This window comes from Asterias amurensis, chromosome 17 (genome assembly GCF_032118995.1).
Source record: "Asterias amurensis chromosome 17, ASM3211899v1".
NCBI classification, from domain to species: Eukaryota; Metazoa; Echinodermata; class Asteroidea; order Forcipulatida; family Asteriidae; genus Asterias; species Asterias amurensis.
Window position 1 is genome coordinate 3,582,141 of NC_092664.1, and position 21,272 is coordinate 3,603,412.

The 21,272-nt window shown below is 38.3% G+C and overlaps 2 protein-coding genes across 2 annotated transcripts in view; one reads left to right on the forward strand and one right to left on the reverse strand.

Annotated features, from left to right (window-relative positions):
• LOC139949499 (uncharacterized) overlaps nucleotides 1–20,696 on the forward strand; it is a 45,526-nt gene extending 24,830 nt beyond the window's left edge. Inside the window, exons 3-7 of the mRNA XM_071947865.1 lie at nucleotides 2,531–2,661; nucleotides 13,394–13,434; nucleotides 15,495–15,653; nucleotides 16,381–16,552; nucleotides 18,779–20,696. Of these exons, the coding sequence (XP_071803966.1) occupies nucleotides 15,622–15,653; nucleotides 16,381–16,552; nucleotides 18,779–19,324 (750 nt within the window). The 5' untranslated portion in view covers nucleotides 2,531–2,661; nucleotides 13,394–13,434; nucleotides 15,495–15,621 and the 3' untranslated portion in view covers nucleotides 19,325–20,696. The remainder of the gene's footprint in view (nucleotides 1–2,530; nucleotides 2,662–13,393; nucleotides 13,435–15,494; nucleotides 15,654–16,380; nucleotides 16,553–18,778) is intronic.
• On the reverse strand, nucleotides 2,648–8,594 carry LOC139949498 (uncharacterized). The gene is made up of 5 exons (XM_071947864.1): nucleotides 8,160–8,594; nucleotides 6,299–7,579; nucleotides 5,251–5,394; nucleotides 4,286–4,477; nucleotides 2,648–3,560 (listed from the first exon to the last, which is right to left on the reverse strand). The coding sequence occupies exons 1-5, from the start codon at nucleotides 8,538–8,540 to the stop codon at nucleotides 2,886–2,888; spliced, it is 2,673 nt and encodes an 890-aa protein (XP_071803965.1). The 5' UTR covers nucleotides 8,541–8,594; the 3' UTR covers nucleotides 2,648–2,885.
• Nucleotides 20,697–21,272: the final 576 nt, after the last annotated feature.

The following is a 21,272-nucleotide window of genomic DNA, read 5'->3' on the forward strand; positions in this document are numbered from 1 at the left end:
TTCACAATTGTAAGTCATGGGTTGTTCTTGTTTATTGCATATCTTATCATTGCTATGCAGATGATATCAAACTTTATCTGTCAGTTGACCCTCAACAACATCAGGTCAATGTAGCAGTCAGATGGAAGCATGCCTTGATGAAGTACGTTCATGGATGACACAAAACTGGCTCAAAATAAACGATCAGAAGACAGAATTTATCATTATAGGTTCAAAACAGCAATCATCTAAAGTTCATATTCCATCTACTAGAATTGGTGATTCATCCATCATACCATCTACTCAAGTCCGTAATCTTGGCATTATCTTTTGTTCGTCACTATACATGGAACCCCACGTGACAACAATTTCTAGATCAGTTGCATGTCAATCCGTAACATTGGACACATTATATCTTGACAAACACACCACTGAAATACTTGTTCACGCTTTCATCACTTCCAAAATCGACATGGGCAATTCACTGCTTTTTGACATCAAGAGAAACCAACTAAAACGTCTGCAGCGTCTATAAAACATCGCTGCCAGACTAGTTTCTCTCACCAGTAAATATTCCCACATCACTCCTGTATTACAGGATCTCCACTGGCTGCCAATATCACACAGGATTTAGTACAAACTTGCTCTATTCATTTTCAAAATTCTTCACAACAACACTCCAGAAAACCTCATCCACCCATACACCTCAGCACACACCGTACTGCGTTCTAATAAGCTCATGATGCTTCCTCAGCCCAGAACTCCCACTCTTTAGGGCAATAGGTCATTTTCTGTGGCATCAGCCCGGGTGTGGAACCAACTCCCACTGACTGTCAAATTTCCATCCATCACAACATTCAAGACAAACATTAAATCTCACCTGTTCAAACAAGCATACTCACACAATGCTCAGTCCTAATTTGTCTTTCTCTCCTCAAGCTCCATGAGCGCCTTCCGAGGCCGATACCGGCACTCTATTAAGTGTTCTTTATTATTATTATTATAATCTTTGCCTCTTAGTTATAACCACAAACCCTAATGAACTGGTTAAATAAGGGAACAAAAGGGTAGCGACGAGTTCTTACATGGCCGTTTAAAGCCGGCAGGGTCGAATTGCCGTGTGATAAGGACGAGTCGAAGGCGAGGGCCTTTAGCGCACGACAACGACCCTGCAAGGTTTTAAACAGACGTTTAAGAACGAGTCACTACTCTTTTATTCCCATTCATAAATGCCCTTTTGTTAAAAAATACAATTACAGACACTTTGACAGTTAAAAATTTGAGGTTTGAAATATTTTTTTCAAAAACTTTGTGAAGAGTCTGTTGCGCGTGGGTTGTGTGTACGTGCACGCGCTTAGAAGTAGATTACGCGCTGTTACTAACAGCTATGAATTGTGCTTGAACAGTAGCCTCAGCTGAAAGAAAAAAACAGTGACCGCAAGTGTAGAGTTGAGTTTGGGCCCTGATGATGTCATCATCGCAATAATCTTTGTTGCTCCATTCTACAAGTCAATGACCCTTTGTGTTATACAGTGTACGGTACTGCACATTTTAGCCAATGCAGTGTTTACACGTAATTTTCACAATGATTTGGGGTTGAACAAAGAAAAATGTACACAGCAGGTTATGAATCTACGACCTCTGGACCAACTTTCCAGGGCTGTACCAACTGAGCTATCCAGCCCCACATGATACATTGTTGGTTTCCCTACTTTGTCAATATCTTTGTTTGTGGTCAGAAGCCATGCAACCGTTACATAGCTGCCGTGTAGAAAGGAACGACACCAAAGTTTACGATTCAACCTGGGACGCTTCAGCCAGGGGCTCACCTTTTTAAAAAGGGGATCTGCAACTTTTTATTCAAGATTTTAAATAGAATTGTTTTGAACAAACAATTTGACTCATAAAATGGCAGCAAAGTAGTTGCATTGGTGTAAGAAGTCAATACTTGTAATAATATAGGTCTGTTTTAAACTATTACTTACATGTTTACTGTGCTTAAGCAAGCACAATAGATTTCCAATTAAACCATGAATACAGAGAAAATTAACCCAGCATTAGGGAATTCATTCATTGAGTAACAAGGGGATACATTGTTTATAATCTACAAATGTATACATAAGAAACTGACTCTAAGATGTACTATTAACCCAGCTCAGCGGGTATCATCACATTAATTTTGCTTGACCCTAAATCTGGTACATATAAAAACAAAATTTGTGTTCAAATAAAGTCTGTTTTTTTTTAATTTTCAACTTCTGCTATTAGAAATTCAGATTTTACATTTCTCCACACTCCTGCAGTCCAAACGTGTACAACGCAAATTGCCAAATTTGTACCAGCAGAAAGCTTGAATGAATTTTGCCTTATAAACTTTTGGACTACCCGATGTACGAGGAAATGAAAAATCTGAATTTCTGATAGCAAAACATTTAAATTTGAAAAGGGACTTTAATTAAATATGAATTCTAGTTTATAATACCAGATTTTGGTAAGATTTTGGTTGTACACTTTTTGTCCTTCATAGTCAGTTTCCTTTTTTTATATACAGTGTACATGTAGTGCACTTCTTGGGCGATGTACGTGTAGCAAGTAACCTGCTCACAGTGGTTAATTGTGACTGCAGGGAGCCACCTGTGACATTGGCAAATGGGTCAGACCAAGCAATCAGTGGATTTTAAGGTAATTACAATTCTATTTTATTTGTTAAGGTTTATTCTTAGCTTTTTCACTGTCTAGTGTACATTAATGCCTTTTTACACAGTCTAACTCTGATTTGTGTGTAACAGCACGGCTAAAAACTGCGTTGCACACAGACCGATGTGAAATCGGCTTTTTTGCTTTGTCTAAGACCCTGGCAAGTAACCAACCAACAAGCAACTACTTTTGATCTCACTAGTCCAAAACTAATGTGATTTAGGAATATCGACATAGTAAGATTCCGTTTGAGTGGTAGTTAATTCCATTGGTGAAAATAGTTGCAGGTAACCCTGTGAAAGCTCAGCTTGTGCTTCCGCTGGAGGGAAATCGTGAGGCAAACTGTAAGGATGAAAGTCTTCGTCTGGCTGTGAATTTTTTTTGAAGCGGTTCACTATGAAATTTGTTAAACGTGTGAATGTATTCTTGGGTTTGACAGAGATCTGATTTGGTTGTAAATCTAGCTGGCTGTTACTATTTACAGATGGGTCATTAGAATCCATGTAGAGTTGTTCAACATTGCCACCAATTTCAGAATTGCCTACTGCATTCCGACTCTCTTCAACCTGTTGGTTTACTAGTCTGGTTTGTTCACTTAGTCTGCTTTGACTTGCTTGACATTGAGCAAACAATTGGTCATTTCTAACCTGTATCCCATTGTCTTGTTGAACTTGATGCCCGTAGTTCTCCCGGATGGGATGGTTTGCTTGTCCGGCCTGGTCTTGCCGGTCACCATCAGAACAATCTATTGGACAATTTAACGCTCCGCTTTCAATCTTCAGTTGTCTTTCTCTGTAGTACCAGAATAAATCCCTGTACACTTGTGGTTGCCAGGTGTCGGAGTCCGCAACGTCTACACACATACTTAAACCATCCAGTTGGTTCTGTGGATTAAATTTCAATGCACATTAAGTTAAATTGATTGTTATGTATTGTAATGTATACATGTATCGTCGTTGCATTCAGCAGCCACTGCCAGAAACACAGGGGCAAACCCTTGCTCTTGTGTTGATAAGTGAAACTGATTGATTCTTTTAGGTGCGTTACACAGCACAATTAAGCTACAGCCGTACATGTATGTCCTATCTGAAGGACAAAGCAATAATAGAGTGAGTCTGGTGCTCTGTATACGCTACATTGCATTGCACAGAACTGCTATCAGTTTGTGCCGGAGCTGTCTACATTTGTATACCTGTAGGTCACCGGTTCCAGGCTCTGGTGTTTTCAGAGCAAAGTGGGTGTTCGAATCCAAATCATGACACAATTGCCCTTAAGTAGGGCACTTACAAGCCATAATTGATTTAAAATAAAAATTAAGCTAGTGCATTTAGCTCTACTAGCCAGGCTCCTAGTGGATGATACCTTTGTCTACCCTTACAGGCTGCAAAGGGGATAGCTATTTCAGCCCCAGGAGAAGCCTGCAACATCCCTATGGTGATACATGTACATGTAGTTGATTTGGGTCTATATACAGCCCAAATCATCAGTCTAGCCTAGCCCAAACTTGAAGTTGCTGTCTGTGGCCCTGATGATTGAATATATTTTTCAGTTTCAAACAAGCACTTGTGGGACAACTAACATGACTATAGTCTTCAGATTTTGCACGTACCCTTATTTTAATCTCATGAACTGCCCTGATGACCACTGCAGACATTTGATGTGATCTTTGGGACACACTGACATCACATTCTAGCTGCCGTCGGTTATCATTTGACGCATAATTCCGGGGGACTGGTTTCAAATTAAAAGTGCGTGACTCATCCACGCGAGTGTCCATTTGAAAGCTTTGCAATGGCAGCACCTGTGGCGTGTAAATTAAATGAGACTTAGTTACGTTTAGCAAAACAAATCCACAGAATTTGAAGAATGCACATGAAATTTATGAAAAGGCGTTTTGTAGCGGTCATGGTGTGATTTTTTCACAGGTTATTTGCATGATGCGTTGAGTAAAAACTTAAAGCCTTAAAATGATTCTTCAATTCAAAGGAAAAAAATGCTTTACTTTCCCTTTTAACTTGTTACTATTTTAAATTAATATTTAGCAATCACAGATGTGCTTCTGTTTTACGAGAAAGCTCCATTAATGAAAGAGGCTAAAATTAAAACACACTTTTTGGTTTGGCAACTCACACCTGTTACCTCCATGTAATTTCTTTTCCACCAGGGCTGCTGACAGCCTCAGGCAGATAAGGCCTATGCAAAAACACCTACTCGGTGAAAATTATGTACTTTCCAAGTTTTTGTGGCCAGACTCGGAAATTCTGTTTTGGAGCATTAAAGAGCACAAAGTGGAGTGGATAACTTAGAAATTATTTGTTTTGCCTAAATGGAAGTGCCAATGTAACAGGCTTGGAATTACATGCCGATCATGGAGGCCATGGTCATCATTGCCCCTGGTCTTGGCCTTTTTGCTCCCATCAAAAGTTCCCACAATGTATAGACTTTGAAATATTCTCAATGGAAGTGCCCAAAATAAAAATTTCCTTGCCCCGTCAAAGATGAAATTCCAGCCATGATTTATATGCATAATGACAATTCAATTTAAGTGAGTCCTAAATCTTGAATTTCTCTTGCCTGTGTTTTGTTGGATGTTTTCCACTGTTCATTCAGACTCTTAATCTCGACGAATACATGGTTGTTTGGGTCTTCCTTGGTGTTAAGGAACAGTCGACGTTGTGTGTCCATTGCTGTGCTGTTTTCTTCAGCTTGTTTGATATACTGAAAGGAATTGAGTAGGAGATACAATTTTGTAGCCAATGTAGTGCAGTAATGTCACATTTTGGTTTCATGTCTAGCATGGTGCAAAGACATGGTGTGTCGTGGATAAGCTGTGAAGTGCACCCAACTTGTTTTCAGTAGAGTGTGGGTTCAAGTCCCTCTCATGATGCTTCTGTCCTTAAAAACGGGTTTTGGGGTGGTTTTTTTTGGAGGGGGGTAGTTTTCAAAGACCAGTATTCTCACTTTTTGTATTCCAACATTGATCACTAAAGTTGAAAAAGGAATAATGATAAAGAAGAAAATTGTTGCACTCAATATTTTGTACATTCAGATGCCTGAGAGAGGCTTCATGCGTGAAGCTTTTCTCAGATTTAAATTTTGAAATGAAAAGCTACCTCTTTCTCTAGAACTACAATACTTTAAAGGAGTCGTACTTAATATATGTTATAATAATATCAACATCTCTTTTGACAAGTAAGGGTCACACACCTGCATAATTTTTTTTCTCAGTAAGAACAAGAAGGATAACTTTTTGTTTCTTTTTTCTTTTATATAATTATTTGTTTTGGCTAGGTGGACTTATATAAGTTTTAACACCCCTGAATTAGCCCAAAATACAAACAAACCTGATACCATGACAACATACTACAGACTGAAGTCAAATGTCTGTTTTATTACCATCCTACAAATTATTATTTTTTTTACCCTGGACACATATATCAAGTATTTTCATGGCAAGACTCTTGAGTGATTCCTTTTTAGAAAGTAGAACTAACTGTTCCAAACTGCTACCAACCAAAATTACCTATTGTATTTATGTGAACAGTTGTTAATTAAAAAAAGCCTCTTAGAAAGACTCAAAACTTCATGCCATTAACTTTAAAACAATTTTGTTTCAACATACCTCACATGTTTCTGGAGACTCATCCCAGATACGGACTCTTAACTGCATGCAACCATTCACCGGATCTATTGTTTCATGCTGTGCTATAAAAACCCCAACTCTGAGCTTTACACTATGTGGGCCAGTAACAGGATGCTCCTCATCATACTGTTCAACGGCTCCAAATCCAGTGAAGTGATCAGATATCACTGTGCAAAGACCATCATGAAACAGTACAACTTCGCTGGAACAATCAGAGCTGTCTACCCATGGTTGTGTGGATGAATCTTGACGAACTCCCATCAACTTGGGAGAAGAACTTTTGGACTGGACAGGGAAGGTCAGAATCACAGGAAGGTTGAACTTGAGCCCAGAGGTGCCACAATGAACAATGGGTGAAACGAACCCATTCTTCACAGTGTGATGAGATGACTTTAAGTTCTGTTGAACGTAAATGTATATTTCCTGAGGCTCATCTCCAAGAGCATCAGGTGGTATGTAGAGGACTACACCGTGTGACTTCAGCTGTAAACATCCCCCTTTCTTGTCCATCATGCGCCCCTTGAAATTGAGATTTGAAACGACCATACTGGTAATATCTCTGCAACCTTCCTGCTGCTTTAACTGCTTCCTGAACTCCACCAGGTGTTCTTCGATTTCAGGTATTTCTTTGCAAGATGTTTGTTGTCCTGGACTTAGTTCGGTTTGCGGTTTCTTCTTGGAAGCTGGCACCTTGTCCTTTTGAGTGAGATCACGTTTTTCGTCTTGCGTCTGCCCCTTGGCATCTTTCAGGTTTTCTTCAGTTTCAGGCATCTCTTTGCAAGTTGCTCGTTGACCTGCTTCAAGTTTTGTCTCCAGCTTCTTTATGAAAGAAGGCTTCTTAGTGGCTTTGTTCTTTTCGTGCTGTCCCCTCTCCATGTATTCTTCAAGTGGGTCTTCACTTTCATGTATCTCTTTGCAGGAGTCCCGTAGTCTTTTGGGTCGTGGTACAGGCTTATGCTTGGTATCTGAAACCCTAGTTGCGTTGTCCTCTTTAGTGACGTCATCAGTACATCTTTGATAATGCTTCTGTCCCTTTTGCTCATTCGAGGGTTCTTGAGCTTTGTTTATCCTGTTGGAAGGTGTCCCTCCTCTCGCATTTGGTACAGGCTTGGTGTGTGATATCTCAGCTGCTTCACTCTTGTGGCGGAGGTGTACTTCATTTTGTTGTTTGTGTCCAGATGACTTATTCTCTTCTCTTGGTGTCTCTAATTTGACCTTGTACTTTGGGCTGACATTCTGGTAAATTGGATCTTCGTAATTCTGGGGATCACAGACAAGATGAATTTTGTAAATCAACTGGAAAGTCGGGTCGAAAACATCTTCAATGTTGTAATTCATCAGTCACTTGTTCCACACGCTGACCTACAATGTAGTATCTTACCAAAATCTCATTTTTTTAATTTTTTTTCTTTTTCTTCAAATATTTGTAGAAATTATTTATATACTCTTTACACATTTTAGCAAGTTTCAGTACTTTTTTTAGTGCTTTTAAGATAAAATGTGCACCGATAATAAACAGTTTAGTCATGTTTTTGTTTATGTACTCACCAATAGGATTCTGTGAGTAAACGTAAGATCAGTATATTATGCCATGGGCGAAAGACCTATGTACAGAACATGCTATAGACCTTTATCATGGTGCGGCCATCTTGATTTTCACCCATTCAACTCAGTGTAACCAGACCGAGGCAGGAAGGGAAAATAGTCTTGTTCCTTTTGTTTAATGACTATTAGCATTTACATGTATAACTGGTACACATGTGCTTGATACAGGGAACATGACCAAGATTGTGGCTGCATGATACAGGTCGATTAGACTAAAATTTTAAGTTATACTGACCGATGGAACTCTAGTCAGAGCTGCAGTCTGTTGTTCAGGGATGCTGCTGTAGACAACTGCAGTTGGTAAATCAGTTTCTTTGGCAAATGGTGGAATGCAGTGGCAATAGATTACTGATTCTGAATTCTCGGATTGTGGTTGCTTTCTTTCGTTAGTCGTATAACAATTATCACACGCTTTTTCGGCATGTGTGGATGACTTTTTCAGGGACATTTTTGAAGTACCCCCATGTGGACCTTTGCAATCTAAATTTGTTTCATAAATATGTGAGTCTTTTGTAGCTTTTTCCATTTTAGGAGAATGACCATGTTGACTTTTTGACTCCAAAAAATTGTGGGGTTTTTTAAAGGAAAAAATCCGATGTCCCTTCATCATGGACATGATACAAGTTTGTGACTGTCGGCCCAATCTCTGTTTTCTAGAATGCGTATTCCTGCATTGAAAAATAGTTGAAAGAAATATCGTTGAAAGCAGCATTTCAAACTGTTTGTACTATGATGGACTTTTTTCAGGAGAATATTATTGGTTTTACCCATACACCAATGTTAGCTACATGTAAGCAATGTATTTGTTACTTATTTTTTTGACAAGAATATTGGATTGAATTTAACTTCCTCCCAAATAATGAAACGTCTCTCACTGCTACAAAAGTAAATCTGTGTCATAACTAAAGATAAATTATGAGTCACCACCTGGAACTTTGGGATTTTTGGGGGAAAATCCACGGTGATGTTGAAATATGGATACAATCTTTTGTAACTCTTGGCTTATATGAATATCGTTTCATGGATGTTTAGTGAGCCGTACATGTACCAGGGATGTCTATAAACACCTTTCAGGCTACGTGTACATATTTGATTGGTTCAAGGCCAAATATTACTCTCTGTTTTTGTAATATTTCATACATGACGTCATTGGACATAAAAGACACATGGGTTTGTATTCACAGGGGATTTGTTTTGCCAGTCATAAGCTCAACTCAATGTCGTTGTGATTGATTATCAAAAATGTTTAGGAATGAATTAGTATTCTGTGCACTGAAATTTTAAAGACTATTTAAAGGCACTGGACACTATTGGTAATTACTCAAAATAATTGTTAGCATAAAAACTTACTTCGTAACGAGCAATGGAGAGTTGTTGATAGTATAAAACATTGTGATAAACTGCTTCCCCTGAAGTAGCATAATTTTGAGAGAGAAGATATTTCTCACTGAAATGTTTAAATTGATTTTGACACCTCAGCTGAGGTGCAACAAGGGTGTTTTTTTCTCCCATTATTCTCCCTCCCAAGACAACCAATTGAGTTCAAATTTTCACAGGTTTGTTATTTTTTTATGCTTATAGTGTGGAGATACACCAAATTGAGAAGACTGGTCTTTAACAATTACCAAAGGTGCGCAGTGGCTTTAAGTGACGCAACCAAGTTAAATGAGTTGTATGTAGTAAATACATGTCAGTATGGAGAAACAAGCCGAAACAGGCTGATGTCGGGGATGAAATTCTCAACAACAGCAATGTCAAGTGAAATGCCAAAATATATCCAACATCTAAACTGCTCACAAGAAGTTAGGAAACCTTTTTCAATCAAGTATATTTGTATTATTTATTACTCTCTTTGTATTAAGTTACATATATCAATGCAAAGCTGAAGTGTTCCTCCTTAAAGTGATACCACATTTGCAAAGATGACATGTTGCTGGACTTGGCCACATGAGTGAGAAAGAAACGGAGTCACAAATCAAATGTGCCAGAATTAGGAATTGTGTGTACTGTATGAACGAACAATTGACACTGTAATTCAAGCAAGCAAGGCAACTTGCTGATCTTAATCCACGTTATATTGAGATAATTTCAGTGTACAGAATACTAATTGGTTTTCAAGAGATGGGGGTTATTGTGTGTGTTGTTCACACTGGTGCAAATCTTTGTGTAAACCATTCATGGTTCTGAAACGTCTCTCACTGCTACAAAAGTAAAGCTGTGTCATAGCTGTAGATACATTATGAGTCACCACCTGCAACTTTTGGAACTTTTGAGGAAAATCCCCAGTGATGTTGAAATATGGGTAAAATCTTTTGTAACTCTTGGCTGATATGAATATCTTTTCATGAATGGTTAGTGAGCCGTACTCCCGTCTTAGTGCCTTTCAGGCTACGTGTACATGTACATATTCAATTGGTTTTCAAGGCTAAGTATTCCTTTTTTTTTCATGTGGCATACGGTTTGTGAAACTTTACATCTACTTTTTAGCATGAATGTGTACACTCAAACTTTTATATTTGTTGATCTGACATAAACACTGGTTTTGAGACCATTGATGTTGCTCAGAAATTAATAGTATTCATTGCTTTGTTTTTAAATATAATAAAAGGCAACTATTTGGCACTTTTATCATTGTATCAAAGTGCCCTTATACACTTTTACTAGTTTTAGCACCTTCAGCATTATGAAACCATCTCAACTCCTTAGGAGTATGCAGCACCAGCAACCAAATGGTCACACAAGTTTCTTAGCATTCACATTAACAGTCTCTACCCTGGCAGGTACATACCTATTTATCTCATTGGTAATTTAAATAAGTTTTGTGTTAAAGAGGGGCTCCAAAGGTCACATTCAATTTTGTGGTGCACTCATTTTCCAATAGATGAGTCATTAAAGTCTGGAAGACAAGTCTGCAACCTCATATGACAATGGTGTAAATTGTCGTTGAATTTATACTATTGTAATATTTCATACATGATGTCATGGGTCTGTATTCACAGGGGAATTTTTTTCGCCAGTCATAAGCTCACACTCAATGTCCTTGTGATTGATTATCAATAACGCTTAAGAATGAACTAAGAAGTATTCTGTGCACAGAAATTTAAAACAGCATTTAAAGGCACTGGACACTATTGGTAATTACTCAAGATAGTTGTTAGCATAAAAACTTACTTGGTACGAGCAACGTAGATTTGTTGATAGTATAAAACATTGTGAGAAATGTCTCCCTCTGAAGTAGCATAGTTTTTGAGAAAGAAGTTATTTCTCACTAAAATGTTTAAATTGTATTTGACACCTCAGCTGGGGTGCAACAAGGGTGTTTTTTCTTCCATTATTCTCTCTCGCAACTTTAACAACCAATTGAGTTAAAATTTTCACATTTTTGTTATTTCATGCGTATGTTGAGATACATGTACACCAAGTGAGAAGACTGGTCTTTGACCTTTACCAAAGGTGTCCAGTGGCTTTTAGTGATGCACCAAGTTAAATGAGTTGTCTGTCGGAAATGTATATGTACACGTACATGTATCAGTATGGAGAAACAAGCCACAACAGACTGATGACGGGGATGAAATTCTCAACAACAACAACAAAAACAATGTCAATTTAAATGCCAAAACATATCCTACATCTATTTTATATTGGCAACTTCCTTCCTCATAAATAACATCAAAACAATGGGTTAAAACTAGCAACGACAGAAAGTCTGCTAATTTATATTCAAACAGCTCAACTTTCAATCCCCTTTTTTCTCATTTTTTTTTCTCTCGCATCTTTTGGTGTTTCTAATTTCTACAAAAAAGTACAGGTTTATTTTTCTCAGAATAACGTCATCAAGTGTTTTTGATGTTGACAAATTATGCCCTAGAATATTATCAAAGACAAATAGCAATTTACACCAGTTTAATGTGAGATTAGAAAGTTGTTATTTGTTCCCTCTCACATGAGGACTTTACTTATGTTATTACAGGGGTGAAAATTAAATTAAAATTCTACGAGCCAGCAGGGACAGTTGGGAAAAATCATAGAATTTGGTGGTCCAAAATAATTTTGTATTGTAAAATTGGTCAGCATCGTATAACACTAGTTAAAAAGTAATGGCTTGTTTTGTATGAATTGTATTAAAGGGTCTGGGTACTTTTTGTAGGATACGTGACCACAGATTTACATTAAACTTACACATAAAATTTTTCTATTTAAAGATAGTAGAAAGCTTCCCTTAAAATATTACTTGCTGATGTGCTGTAGTTTTTAAGAAATTAGTAAAACAAGTCACAAAAATATTTTTTGTCTCACCGAGACAAAAGTATTTTAGTATGTAAATTGTATTTACCAGTAACTATCAAGACATTGTTTTACTAATTTCTCAAAAACGACAGCACCTCAGCAAGTAATATTTTAAGGACAGGTAAGCTTTCTATTATCATCATCAGCTGATCATTATCTTCAAGCTGTGTAAGTTAAATGTCAATCTGTGGACTTTGTGTTATGTGTTACAAAAAGTACCCAAATCTTTTAAGCCAAACACACATCGATCAATTTCATTGCAAAAATTGGTCGAAACAATTTATTGTGAAATTATAAAGTGTGTTGTTGAAACTGACTCATTGACTGTACTTACCTTCAATGTCAAATTGAGTTTGAGGAGCATACTCAGCTGTGAAAACCTTCTGTCTTGAATACGTTTGACTACTCTCTTTTTGAGTTCAGCACAAGTACTGTACATGTTCAGGCAAAATGCATACCCTGCTGTATCGTGTGAAACTTAAACTCTCAAAAGAAACTCGTACAGAACAAAAATAACTGTTCCCATCAAAATTTGTATTGTGCACTTCCTGCACAAGCCAACAGAAATGTTGTTGTTACAGAATTTGTACACGCACTCTAAGCGGCAATTTTTGGCAAACTGAACTCTGTCACACAAACTTTTACAATTCATTTTTTCATGGTCCATTAGCTCTACTCATATCAACTCCAGTGGGCGGCCTATTTGCCGTTCAATCAGTAGTTCATTCATAAAGTAACCTGTTCAGTTGGTTACTGTCGACCCTAATGAATATTCAAGACAGGATTGAATGACTTTTCTGCATGTACCTGTGCAAAGTTAGTAAACGGTTGACTCCAATGATTATTCAAGGCAAGGTTGAAGGAAATTTGCATAACTTTACTGTATGTACCTGTGCACAGTTGGTTACTGTAGACCCTACAAATGTAATGAATATATTCAAGCCGAGTTTGAAAGAAATTTGCATAATTTTACTGCATGTACCTTTGCACAGTTAGTATACTTTCCACCCTATTAATGAATATTCAGGCCAAGATTGTAAGACATTTGCATAACTTTACTGTATGTACATGTGCATGTACATGTCCTTTGCACAGTTGGTAACTGTCAACCCTTATGAATATTCAAGCAAAGCTTCACTTCACTGCATAGCTTCACTATTTTTACCTGTCTACTTTTCATAGACAATTCAAAGGACCCCATGTGTGCTGCAATGGAAGGGAAGGTAGGCTACTTGTTTGGTAATCACTGATGAAAATTAAAGATGCTATATCAGATTTTGTTTTGCCCCAAACATTAAAACATTTTTTTTTTTTTTTGAGTGAATGGTATTTCAAAGAGTATCACCCGCTTTAACTTTTTAATGGTCAGGAACCATGACAAAAACTTAAAACGTTTCTTATAAAACACATAAGAATTGTTCACGTGATATATTGACGGGATCCCGACAAAAACTAATTTTGAGCACTTTATTTCACTGCTACTAATAATTGGCGGACTTTTTCAAGCAATGGCTCAAATGAAAGCTTGTAAATTTCTCGACCCCCATCAAAATACCTATTGAACTTTTAATCAATATTTTTGGTCAAATCGGCCAAAAATCTGACATACATGTAGCATCTTTAAAGGCCTTACAGATTTTTTGTTAGAAGCCTACAGCAGCTTTCGATTGTATGACTCATTTTGAAAAATGTTTCTCTTTGAAGTAATGTGAATGTAAAAAGATATCATTGTTAAAGGCCCCAGAATTTGAATCTGAGAAGAGTTACCGTCGGCCACTTTTCCTCAGATTGTGTAATCCTATTAGGGAATGTTTTTTATTGACATGTTTGCTCGGTATTTTCGTTGATATAATCAAAAAGGTTGTCACCTTTTGAAATTAGGTTTTCATATTTTTTTTATTTTATTGTAATCAATCAAACCGTCCCCAAACTGGCCCACTACGGGATCGTTAAATTAATATTCATGACCTCCAAAATCACACTGTGTAACTGATGTGATGGTAAATGACAGCTCATAAAAGTACTGGGCCTTTAGAAACTTGGAGGGTGGGGCGGAATATGTAAGTTACAATGTGGGATCCATTGTTAAAGTAAGGTGAAGCGAATCAACCATTTGGGCTTATACACATTTGCACTTTTGGGGTAAACAAAATATCGACCTTCTTCCTCAACCTTGTTTTTCCGAAGTTTGGGCTACAGTGTACATGTAAGGTTATGCTTCATACATGTATGCTGTCATTAAAGGCGCTAGACACTATTATAATACACCTCTTGCTTGTTCTGTATTCTGGTTGGCTGAAACACGGTCATGTGGGATGAACTAACTGCACGCGTTTTTTTTTTAAGTACCCAGGCGGGCACTAGTCTTTGAAAATAGTGCCGGGTTACAGCGTCCTCTCTTGAATTGAACTGTGAACAGCAACTACAAAACTTTCTTTCTTTTCCTGATTTCTGTTTGTATTTTACATTTAAGACCGAGGTGTGTTATGAAACACATACATGTATTGACTGGCATAATTTGGTATCTAGCTACCTCATTGCCAGTCAATATGTGTGTGATGGTAGCTACTCAAAAATGCTCTTTAAAGGAACACGTTGCCTTGGATCGGTCGAGTTGGTCTTTGAAAAGCGTTTGTAACCGTTTTTTATAAAATGCATATTGGTAGAAAGATGTTGTAAAAGTAGAATACAATGATCCACACAAACATGCCTCGAAATTGCGTGGTTTTCCTTTTACCTCGTCGACTAACACGTCGGCCATTTATGGGGGTCAAAATTTTGACTCCCATAAATGGCCGACCATGTTAGTTCGCACAGTAGAAGGAAAACCACGCAATTTCGAGGCAAACTTGTGTGGATCATTGTATTCTACTTTTAAAACATCATTCCAACCATATGCATTTTATAAAAAACGGTTACAAACGCTTTTGTTTTGACCAACTCGTCCGATCCAAGGCAACGTGTTCCTTTAATGTGCAGTGGAGAAACGGCTCCCTCTGAAGTAAAAAATAATAAACAAAACAGGTAATTTCTCACTCAAAAAGGCTTGATGCATCTGAAAACACACAGATTTGTGCAACAAGGTTCTATTTCTTTCATTATTCTCTTGCAACTTCGAAGGCCAATTTAGTCCAAATTTACATGTTTGTTATTTTGCATATGGGATACATTAAGTGAAAATAGTGGTCTTTGACATTGACCAAAGGTGTCCAGTTTACTACAGTGCCTAACTGTGATTGACTCTATGCAGTCATTAACTCTGATTAACTCTCATAAAGTGCAGTGGTTGACTCGCATAGCAGTTGTTGACTGAGATTGACTCTACAAGCAGCTGGAATGGAAGAACCCAAAGATGGTGTAGGACAACTGAGTGTACATCGCTCATCAAATCAAAGGCACACCGGAATTCAATGATTACTGCCCGAAAGGTTGGTCACATTTTGTGAGTATTCCCTAAAATAATTTGCAGTTTTGTATAAAACATCTGTGTTCATGTAATTACATGTATAGCCTGGTTCATAGTGTACTTCTGGTGAATGAGAATCAAACAAATGTTGCCATTACAAACTCGCAACAAATAATTCGCGTCAGCTGACAATTGTGTTGGACTCCTGCGAATCATACACTGCAAAAACAGCCCTGTGATGTCAAATTATTTTGGATTGCAGGAACTGCAATGTTTGAACTGGGTTTAATCCTTTAGAGACCATAAAAGCCACCGGGGACTTGTGTTGAAATGCCCAAGGCGGCCCACAAACGGCTGCAAGGATTTCGGAACCACTTTTCCCATGTTATAAAATGTGTACATCTCTTCTTTTTTGAAAATTTTCCTGACATTACCTGAAAAGAATGAGGCAAACAAACAAGATGATTGCACTGTCTGGGTATTATGATGGTGGTTATACAGAAATGAAACATCTCTACAGAGTTAAACTGCCAGTGCCATCAAGTATTTATAGTTTTCAGTGTGTGCACATTTTCTAGTGTTTACCCTTATATAGTCTGCTGCCACATAGTTTCCAAAAGTCTCTTATAACTCCGGCAATGATTTTTCCTGGTGGGATATGGATTCCAGTGGCTGAATTAAAAGGGGGCACGTGTATGTCCCCCCCCCCCCTCCCCTTCCCAATTGATGTTCAAAAACAAACTGCTACTCTTTCATCCAAAAGGCCTTGGTCTGATGTCAGCTCGTTACACTCTTGCCATCTTGAGTTCCTCGGCTTGATGAACATCTATGCAATGAGGGTGAAACTAAGCATTGCATTAGTTGCCACGGTGAACACACCTTTGACCAATCACAGCTCAGTATGTCCTACTGCTAACATGTCCCATACTTCCAATGTAAGTTATTAATAGTTACTCTTAGATTTCTAAAAGCCTACAAGGAGATAAAGTCATAGCTACGTGGTCTAGTCCACTAAACTAAAGTACTGTTTCCGATCAGCTGGGTGGGTTCAAATCCCAGTCTTGACACTTCTGTCCTTAATTCACTCATTCATCTTTGTTCTCTACCTCATACATGTAGGATGTAAAGCTGTATGCTCTGTGTGTTGTTAAATGCAACTAATCGTACAGGTCTAGTTCTCTGAGAGCACTGGTGTTTCTGATCAGCAGAGTATGGAATCGAATCCCAGTGTTGACACTTTGTACTTGAGTGAGTCACTCATCCATCATTGTTCTTTACATCAGATAGGATGTAAAGCTGTAGTTGCATGTGATGTGAAATGCAAACAATCATCTTGGTCTTGTTTTCTGGAGTCAAGCTCTGTTGTTTCTGATCAGCAGAGTATGGATTCGAATCCCAGTCTTGACACTATTGTCCTTGAGTTAGTCACTCATTCATCATTGCTCTCTACCTCAGAAAGGGTTAGTGCTGTTTGCTCAATGTGTCGTTAAATACAAACAATCAAATCGGTCTAGTTCTCTGGAGTCCAGCGCTGGTGTTTCTGATCATACAGAAGAGTACGGGTTCGAATCCCAGTCTTGACACTTCTGTCATTGAGTGAGTCACTCATTCCTTATTTAAGCTAGTTGACACTACCTATTGGTAATTACTCAAAATATTTGTTTGCATAAAACATTACTTGGTAAAGAGTAATGGGGAGCTGTTGATAGTATAAAACATTGTGAGAAACGGCTCCCTCTGAAATGCTAAGTTTTTGAGAGAGAAATAATTTTCCACGAATTTGATTTCAAGACCTCAGATTGAGAATTTGAAGTCTTGAAATCAATCATCTGAAAGCACACAACTTCGGAAAACAAGGGTGTTTTTTCTTTCATTATTATCTCGCAACTTTGACGACCAATTGAGCTCAAATTTTTACAGATTTAACCTCTTATTTTCATTCGATTTTTTTTGTCCCTTGTCCGCTAACATAAACATCTTTTCAAAGATGGAATGAACTTGAAACTTCACACATAGTTAGATATTTATTAGTATAAGAAACGATTTAAGTAACATCATGATGATGTCACCCATTCTTGAGTTATGGAAATTCAAAGTTTATTATTTCAAAAATTATAACTTTTGATCCACATGATTAAATGGATTCTTACAATCGATACACCATCGGAAAGGGTGTTAAAAATCAGTAAATGCCTCGCTGACATGCGTCAACCCCATTTTGACCTTGTCTTCTGGTACAAATCAGATTTTTTGTATATTTCGTCGAAAAATACACTTTTCGTTTTGACTACAACCCTATTACCTTAATTACTATGGTTCTCGTCTGATTATTGAAGGTCAGTACCTTACTGGGAGACCACTTGGCGACCAAATTTTTTTTTTTGGGGGGGGGGTTCTCTTTTGCTATAAATAGCTTCGCTTAAGCCTGTTTTCAAGGCGTTTTCAACAAACATTTCCCTTCCTATTAGTTAGTCTCGTCTCCAGTTGTCATAATTCATAAGTTCCTAAGTCCTCAACCACAAAAACTATTTTGACAATCTATACATCATATAAAAGGGCTTTACGTACGTAGTCTGTTTTCAAGATGTTTTCAACAACAATTTCCCTTCCGGTTAGTTAGTCTCGTCTCCAGTCGTCATTATTCATCAGTTTCTATTTCCTCCACCACAAAAAATAATTTGACCATCTATACATCATATGAAAGGGCTTTATGTACTTCACAAAATTGGGTATGTGGGTGACCATGTAGGCCAAAGCAATTGCTTGCTTTGATTGGCACTTTTTTTATTGTGACTAGTAAAGTGTACACACTTGTGAAAACCCCTTTCACACCGTTCCCGAACACCTAGAGTTTGTTTTACAAACTCTAAATTTTTAGTTTATGCATATGTTGAGAAACACCAAGTCAGAAGACTGGTCTTTGACAATTACCAATAGTGTGCCAGTCCTTCTGATTTGACGCGTTCGATCGCACCGCACGCCATCGCACGCCTAAAACCTTTCCAAAGAGTGTATTTGTTGTTGTGCCAAATCTGAGCCCAAGTTCTCTAAAGATTTTACAAATACGTAGATATTGTAGTCATGTCCATATATTGTATTTTGACAACAGTTCTATGTACTGTTATTTCTATTTTATGATTGGCGCGTGTAATCTATTTCAGGCAGCTTTTATGCGAAGTACGGGATTCCCTGCTCCTTCATCTTCAAGCGGAGTTTCGGACGTAGAGAACAACCCATTCTTCGAAAGTGTTGACCGCCTGTTTGAGGAGGGCGAGTTAGCTCTTCAAGAGGTCACAGATCTACTCCTGAAAGACGTGTCCGTGGCGCAGGAGGAGCCTGCAACAGACCAGCCTTCCTCACTTGCCCAGGTCCAGGCCATCTGTGATGTTCAGCCCAGATTCTCTAGTCCTCCCATGGCATCTCATCAATCCAGGCAGTCGACATCCAACATACTGGCTGCTCCGGCCAATGATGGCTGCCCGCTAACTGCCCAGGCCCATAGTCTTCCCGTGACCTCTGGTCAATCAAACAGGCAGTCGACATCCAACGTACTGGCTGCTCCAGCCGATGCCGGCTGCCCGCCAACTGCGCAGGCCCATAGTCCTCCCGTGGCCTTTGGTCAATCCAACAGGCAGGCGACATCCAGGTCAGATCCCAGACCTATTGTCATATTTTGCCAGCTACACAGCGAAGATCCCAGCAAGTAATGTCCACACCTGCTTACGTAACGTCCACACCTGCTTGGCAATCTTCAACCCCTAGAGCTGGAGACACATCAAGTTCCAACTACCAGACCCATCGTCATCCCGTGCCCTTTACACAGCCAAGGTCACAGTACGTGGTGTCCTCGTTAACTCCACTGGGGCAGAGTAATTTTTGGCCCAGTCGTCTCAAGGAGCGACCACAACACTACCTAATTCATTCAACACAACTGCTTGGCAATCTCAAACCCGTCAACATTCCGTGCCCTTTCTCCATCAGCAGTCTACATCAAATGGAGACACCTCACATTCGGATTCATCTCTAGACACGAGTGACCCATCAATTTTTAAATGTGATGGCTGTGAAATTCTTGAGAGCCAAGTAGCTAAACTGGAGAGCGCTATTTTGGCTAGAGTTATCAGGCCTGTGTGGATTAAACGGAGTGTAGGTTCAGTCGACGAGGTAATGCACCTATTTGACACTTTTTAACATGATGATGGGGCCGTTGAATTTGCTGTTTAAACTGATATACTGGCTAAGTTTATGAAGTATGTGCCAGAACATGTGGCCATTGTGACAAAGCTGGCAAGCCTAGACCAATCTTGGTTTTAGCTTTGAAAGGTGCCGTTTCAAGCCGGTACCAGTTCCCTTTTCTCAAGTAGAAACAGTTTGGCAAAACTTTGTTGTGTCTTTTGACTCATACAGTAGGCATCGTTCAAGGTTAGCCATGGTGTGATTTGATTATAAAGCCATGTTCAAATCGTTGAATGTTACTGGATTACTTCTATGGTATTTGCAAGTGTATTACGCCCACCTTTTTCAAATAGAATTCCATTCATCAGCAAAACAGTGATGTTTCAATCGACTCATCAAGCAAAATACTTTAAAGGTTTAATGATGATAACTATTTTGAGTAATTACCAATAGTGTCCACTGCCTTTAATATATTATGTTTGAGTCTTTGTTTGGCTTAAAATTTTGAAACTCAGTAGTTCTAGTTTAATCAGCTCCTTTTTCTCAAATAGGTTTCAGTTTGGCAAAACTGTTTTTTAATCGACTATAAGGAAGGTACATGTTTGGTAATTACTCAAAACAAGCATTAGCATAACAACTGACTTGGTAATGGGCAATGGAAAGTTGTTGTTTGTATGAAACATTGAGGGAAATGATTTTCTCTGAAGAAAAGTAGTTTTGCAAAAGAGGTTATTTCTCCCTAAAATATAAAGTACTTCTAGCTAGAAGTCTTTTATTCTTATCTTATTATTATTCTTTCCTCATTTTCTCGCCACTTCGATGACCGATTGAGCCCAAAGTTTCACAGGATTATCATGGGATACACTCAAGTGAGTGTTCTTGTTTGTTGTTGTAAAGTGATCTGTGCCCGTCATTACGGCGCTGATAATAAATAAATGCATGCACTTATCATATTTTGATGCCACAAAATTTGGCCCCGAAGCTTGAGGGGGGGGGGGGGGGTTGGCAGGTGAACAACCACAAAAGTTCCTGCTCTGGCTAAAGTGCCAACACTTTGAGAGTAACTGTAGCTCTTACTTTTTGTTTGCCCGTAACACCGATGTGTGTTGGCACTCAGTACTTTCTCGAGTTCTGTAAAAGAAAATCACAGGCGTACTACTTGGATGGGATTCGAACCCATGACCTCTGCAGTGCTAACACCTTTGATGTAATGGTAAAACCAAAATTATATTATTCCTGATACAAATTTAACATCCATTAAATTATGTAGGGCCTACATGATGTTCTTGTTCTGAAAAAAATCCCTATTTGATCCTGGGTGGTTTCTGACTTGAGCTCTTGCTGGTTCTAAACCATAAACAATATGGATCTGGTATTTGGTTTGTGTAGGGTTCTTGACTGAACAATATGTTTACTGATTATGTTGTATTCATTTTTTGTTTTTACCCATGTTTACACCGATGTGTGTTAGCACTGTAT